This window comes from Nelumbo nucifera, chromosome 4 (assembly GCF_055504915.1).
Source record: "Nelumbo nucifera cultivar China Antique chromosome 4, China Antique-T2T, whole genome shotgun sequence".
NCBI classification, from domain to species: Eukaryota; Viridiplantae; Streptophyta; class Magnoliopsida; order Proteales; family Nelumbonaceae; genus Nelumbo; species Nelumbo nucifera.
In genome coordinates this window covers 24,697,331-24,703,220 of record NC_142652.1, presented here as the reverse complement: position 1 = coordinate 24,703,220, position 5,890 = coordinate 24,697,331, and the positions used below count along the sequence as shown (strand labels likewise).

The 5,890-nt window shown below is 35.0% G+C and overlaps 1 protein-coding gene across 1 annotated transcript; it reads right to left on the bottom strand.

Moving 5' to 3' along the window:
* Positions 1 to 1,441: 1,441 nt before the first annotated feature.
* LOC148792093 (uncharacterized) lies at positions 1,442 to 3,469 on the bottom strand. The gene is made up of 2 exons (XM_088903723.1): positions 2,434 to 3,469; positions 1,442 to 2,049 (listed from the first exon to the last, which is right to left on the bottom strand). The coding sequence occupies exons 1-2, from the start codon at positions 3,467 to 3,469 to the stop codon at positions 1,442 to 1,444; spliced, it is 1,644 nt and encodes a 547-aa protein (XP_088759849.1).
* Between the last annotated feature and the right edge of the window lie 2,421 nt (positions 3,470 to 5,890).

The window sequence follows — 5,890 nt, the reverse complement described above, 5'->3', positions numbered from 1 at the left end:
TAAGTAAAAGAGTCAATACAACACAGACACACCATTATTTTATTTTATTTATTTAGCCCCTCCGGGCAAAATCTAGCAACTTTGTAACCCAGAACTCTGAGAAGCGACGCAATATGGCCAAATTAAAGGCACATTTTTGCAACTCTAGACACATCTGGTGATCTGGGTGGATTGTAAAAATTAAATAAAAAAAATTTTAACATAATTAGTTACTGGAAAATGACAACGTTATGCCGTCGAACATAGCCAAAGGAACTGCAACCCAACAATTTCTGTGAATTTAAATTTTATTAAATCAAATTTACCAACATTTTGGACATCCCAACTTCGGATTAGGTCAAAATTGTAGATGTGGCATAATCAGAATGAACCATTCTGGCTACGTCATGTACTGGGTGATTCACCTGCCGGTGACCCGATGATAACTCTAACTTAGTTTGATAGAGAAAGATCTGTGAAAATCTCTTATTGTGCTTTCTTATCTTCTTATGAAGTTTGTGATAGAAAAAAAAAATCAAGATAATTTGAAGGATGGACCCGCTAACCGGTTTACTAAAAATCAATACTTGCTTAAATATCCCAAGATTAATTAGCATATAGTTTTTAAAATCAACAGCAGAAATATAAACAAAAAAAAATGAATAAAACTTATGACTACACTAAAAATAAACCAGCAACACAAAACTTAATTATTAACCATTCAAAATCCGTAGGGAGGAAGAGTGAGTTGATGCCAATGGTTTAGACATAAGTGAAGAACCTAAAAAGAGCTTTGTTAAAAAAAAAAAAAACAACAAAACAAAAGATCAATCACTCTTCAACATTCTTTAGCATCCATAGCAGATGCCTAGATAGTAGCTTTTGCGTGCATGCCTAGGTGGATGCATGATATATGGATAGGGGCCCCCTCGGTTGGTCAAGATTTTTTTTCCATAATAAAACTTGACTTACTAAAAGAAAATTAAAGAAAAAAGATCACTGGTCAATAAAATTTTCCAATTTGCTTATGAACAATTGGTGAAGTTTGGACGAAGTTTTGTTCAAAAAAACATTAGGCTCAGATTGGAAAGAGTACAAATACAAATTTGTATAGTGTAAAACCGTATATTTTGTATTATTTTGTATGTATTTGCACTGTACATATTTGTAGTTGTACACCTTTCAAACCGAGCCTTAAGGTCTAATTCCTACTCTCAAAAATTTCTTACATGATGTCCTTATTGAAATTTAGACTATCAAGTGAGTAGAACCTGATAATGTTTGTAGGGATGGGGAGGAGATGTAGAACCCCAAAATCTAATCTCATTCCTAACTCTTATTTCTTCAATTTACCTATTAATTAACCTTAAACTAATAGAGCTTTTCTTTTTCTTTTTTCATTCAACTATTTCCCTTGCTTTCATCTTGTCATTTGTTATTATAAATGTTCATTCCTTTTTTTTCATTTCTTTTTCCTCCAAATGTATCCAAAAACTCTCAAGTGTTGTGCCCACGGCTTCCTTCCGCTCCAAGCTTCTATAGGAGTCTTATTTTCTATTGCTTTTGTTGGACATCTATTAAGTAGATAAACTGCAGTATGTATTGTTTTTGCCCAAAACATCTTAGGCATGCCTTGTTCCAATGGCATTGATCTTGCCATTTCCATCACTATTCTGATCTTCCTTTCTGAAACTCCACTATGCTCTAGGGCATAGCCAATGGTCAATTGATGCTCCAAGCCTTCATCTTTGCAAAACTTGTCGAACTCATTTAAAGTATATTCGTTTCCTCTATTACTTCTGATCACTTTTATGCTTTGGCCGCTTTGTTTTTCAACGAGATTCATAAATCTTCTGAAAATCTTACAGACTTCTAACCTTTCACGCATAAAATAAACCCAAGTCATTCTTGTAAAATCATCAATGAAGAGAATGAAGTACTTGCTTTGTTCGAAGGATGTCGTGCTCATTGATCCACAAACATCTGTATGTACGAGCTCCAGGATTGCCTTGGCTCTCCATGCACCACTTGATGGGAACGATTTCCGATGTTGCTTACCAAGCAAGCATCCTTCACATATGTCGTTCATCACTTAAATGGATGGCAGATCCTTCATCATGTCTTTTTGATGGAGTATTTTTAGCCCGTGCAAATTGAAGTGGCCAAATCTTCGATGCCAAAGCCATGATTCATCTTTCTAAGCCTTCATTGTTGTCTTGTTGTACTGCCATATGATTGGAAAATTCCTTTGGTGTTGCATCTTTACCTTAGCAATCTCCAAACTTTTATTTCTGCTGTTGTATATTATGCATGTGTCTCCTTTGAAGAGTAGAGAATATCCTCTTTCCACCATTTGCCCTACACTCAATAGATTTGTCTCCAATCTTGGGACTAACAACGCATCTTGTATGAGTTGTGTCCCATTCCTTTTCTTAACAGTGATAGTTCATTTACCTTTGACCTCCACTAATTCTCCATTGCCAAGCCTGACTTGTAACTTGACTGACTTGTCTATATCTTTAAAGATCTTCTCATTACCTATCATGTGATTACTACAGCTGCTATCCAAATACCAAGTACCGCCCTTTACTTCTGAAGCAGCATGACAGGCATAGAATAGATAGTTATTTTTATCCTTCTCTTCAGAGTAATTAGCTTGATGTTTTTTCTTAAGACGACAATCATTCTCTACATGCCCAAGTCTTTTACAATTTTGACATTGTGGTTTTCCCCGAAACCAAAAATCTTTCTCAACATGATTGGTTTTCTTGCAAATACGGCATTGCGGATATTTTCCTTTTTTATCTCTCCTAATATCTCCTCCATTCTCATCGTTTCTAGAACTTTTTTCTTTTCTGGAATTTTCTCTAAATTTTCTTTCATCTCTTTTGGATTTCTGAGACCTTATATTGAGCTTAGACTGAAAGGCGTTCTCCATAAAACTTTTATCACGCCTACTCGGTCTTTTTTCGTAACCTTCTAAAGAGCCCACCAATTCTATTTCTAACAGAGTGGTGATATCTTTTGTCTCCTCAATAGTGGTTACTATTGGATCATATTTTTCTACCACACTAATTAATATTTTTTCAACCACCATTTTTTCAGTAATATCTTCTCCATAGGCTCTCAATTGATTGACAATTTCTCTTAACCTAGAATAATAATCTTTAGTGGTCTCAGAATCCTTCATCTTTATATTCTCCAAATCCCTTCTAAGAGTTTGAAGTTTAATAGTACATACCTTGGCACTGCCTTGAAACTCCTCCTTCAAGGTATCCCATGCACCTTTGGCACTTGTAGCACCACTAATTCTTGGAAAAATCGATTCCGCCATTGCCATCTGTATGTTATAGAGAGCAAGATTATCCTTCTCCATATTCTTCTGTAATTTCTCTTGTTCTGCTATAAACAGAGTAGAACTACTTTCAGGGATTGTAAATCCCTTATCTACAATTTCCCATAGACCTTGGAACATGAAAAAAGTCCTCATTTTAATGGACCAACAGTCATAATTTTCTCCAGAAAAAATGGGGATTGGAATTTGGCTATTAGCTAAAGTGGTGGCCATGATAAGTTTTGGGATAATAGTGAATTTTGTTTAAAAGGAAATAATACCCAAAAATAATCGAACAGGCTCTGATACCACTATTGGGATATGAAGGAGAGTAGAGTTGTTAGGACTTGGGATGTGAGAGAGAGTAGACTAGGTAAGATAGGATGGTAGCAAATGATAAAGGCTCGAGTTGTTGGGAAAATGGGAACTTGTATTGGGTTGTTCTCAAATGTACAAGCTTAGCCCTATTTATAGTAGGGTCAAGTAAGTGGAGCAAAGCCAACCAACATTCTAGACATCTCTCTCTAGAATTTTACCTTTTCTAGAAATCATCATCTTCTAGATCCAAATACATTCTAGAAGTTAGAACCTCTAAAAAGTGTATTACTTTTTCTAGAGACTTAGAGATTTAATTTCTAGAGCGCTAATTAATTCTAGAAGTTTGAACTTCTAGGAAACTTCTAGAAAACTTCAAGAAAGTGGATTATTTTTTTAACATAAAGAATTTCCACTACATGGGGCTTAAGCCCTTTCAAAATTTAACAACTGTTCAACAATGTTTTATGATCCGCTTTGGCCACTAGTTTCCGGGTCAATGGTTCGACCGTTCAGTCCTAACGGAAAATGGTTGTAATTTAAAAATTAAAAAAATAATTTAAATTGAAAAAGCCAAATCCATTGTTCAGGTCAATGGTTTGACCACCTGGGTTAGTGGGTCGCTGACCAAATCAATTGTTTTTCTGTTTTTGGCTAAATTCCAGTTCAGGGGTGAAACAAAACCAATTGTGAGTTGACTAGATGGTTTCCAGGATGAATGGTCCAACCATCCAGGTCAACGACCATTCAAAAACCATGCTATTCAACACAGGTGCGTCTAGGATGCATCCATATTAGTTCAAGTGCTAGTGATGAAGAATGGCCTTTACATACTCAAACCAAGAAAAAAAACAATATTGGGATTCCTACAATCACACTTATTACAACTAAAAAATATGAACCTTCTAGTAATTAAAGAGATTACAGAAAACAGAAACACACATACGAATTTGACCTTGTATCAGTTCAAGTGCTAGTGATGAAGAATGTGAAATAATTTGGAAGAAAATCCTAAACAAAAAGAAAAGGGAAATTTTCGTGGCAAAAGAATAAGAAAAGAAAGAGTAATTTTTTTGAACAAGTAAATATAAGGGCCTGTTCGTTTGCTCTAAAGTCTGACATTTGAAAGTGCAATAATTATATTAAGAGGTATATTGGTATTGGTGAACTTTTCTTTCCTCTGAACTCTGAATACAAAGAATGTTGTTCTAAACTCTGAATTCTGGAAATTATCAAATATCTATTTTGACCCCATATATTAGAGTTTGTGTTTGCCTTTCTGGGGGTATCATTGGAAAACAAAAAGTTGTATGATTGCACTTTAAGAAATAAGAGATAAGAGGAAACGAACAACCATTTTTCTCTTAAAGTTAAAAGATTCCTCTTAAGAGACAAGAGTTAAGAGGAAATGAACAGACCCTAAGTTGGGGTGCAACATGAGGAGTTTCAAGGAGCTCACCCATCCTAGCACTACTCTCGCCCAAGAGGTGCCTTCTCTTAATTAACCAACTAACAAATGCCCCATTTTCATCAATGTGGAAAAGTTCTTTTAATATTTGAGAATTTAAAAAAAAATCAGCTTTTTTTTTGAAAAATTAAGAAAGCTTTATTATATATATATATGTGTGTGTGTGTATGTATGTATGTATTTATATATATATATATATATATATATATATATATATATATATATAGAGAGAGAGAGAGAGAGAGAGAGAGAGAGAGAGAGAATTTATAAAAGGAAAATTGAGTATTACAACAAAGGCCAATTGGCCACTAATCTCAATCTAGACAACCAAAAAAACTAACTTCACTTTTAGACCTACAAAACCCAAAGCTTAGCTTGCCACACTGCATAATTTTCCAAACAATCACCCTACAAGACCACATACAGAAGTGGAACAACAATTACCTGAACCTACAAACACAAACTATGAATCCCTACACTAGCTTTGCTTGATTCTTCCTCCTCTTCCTCTTTCTCTTCCTCTTCCTTTTCCTCTAATCAACTTCTGCCTTCTTAACTTCTTATCCACATTTATCTACCTTGTCTAGCAATACATTCCCTTCCCTCTCTTCCTCTCACATTTTCTTGTCACAATTCCTTCGTGGTAGCTTCTCCTCTTATAGGAAAAACAATCCCAAAGCTTAGCTTGCCACACTGCATAACTTTCCAAACAATCACCCTACAAGACCACATACAGAAGTGGAACAACAATTACCTGAACCTACAAACACAAACTATGAATCCCTACACTACCT

What these genes read in the sequence shown, in the direction of transcription:
- LOC148792093 (XM_088903723.1), bottom strand. Translation starts at nt 3,469, where the DNA reads ATGAGGACTTTTTTCATGTTCCAAGGTCTATGGGAAATTGTAGATAAG. An exon ending in AGAATTAGTGGAGGTCAAAG is followed by an intron (nt 2,050 to 2,433) that starts GTAAATGAACTA and finishes ACATATGTGAAG; the next exon opens with GATGCTTGCTTGGTAAGCAA.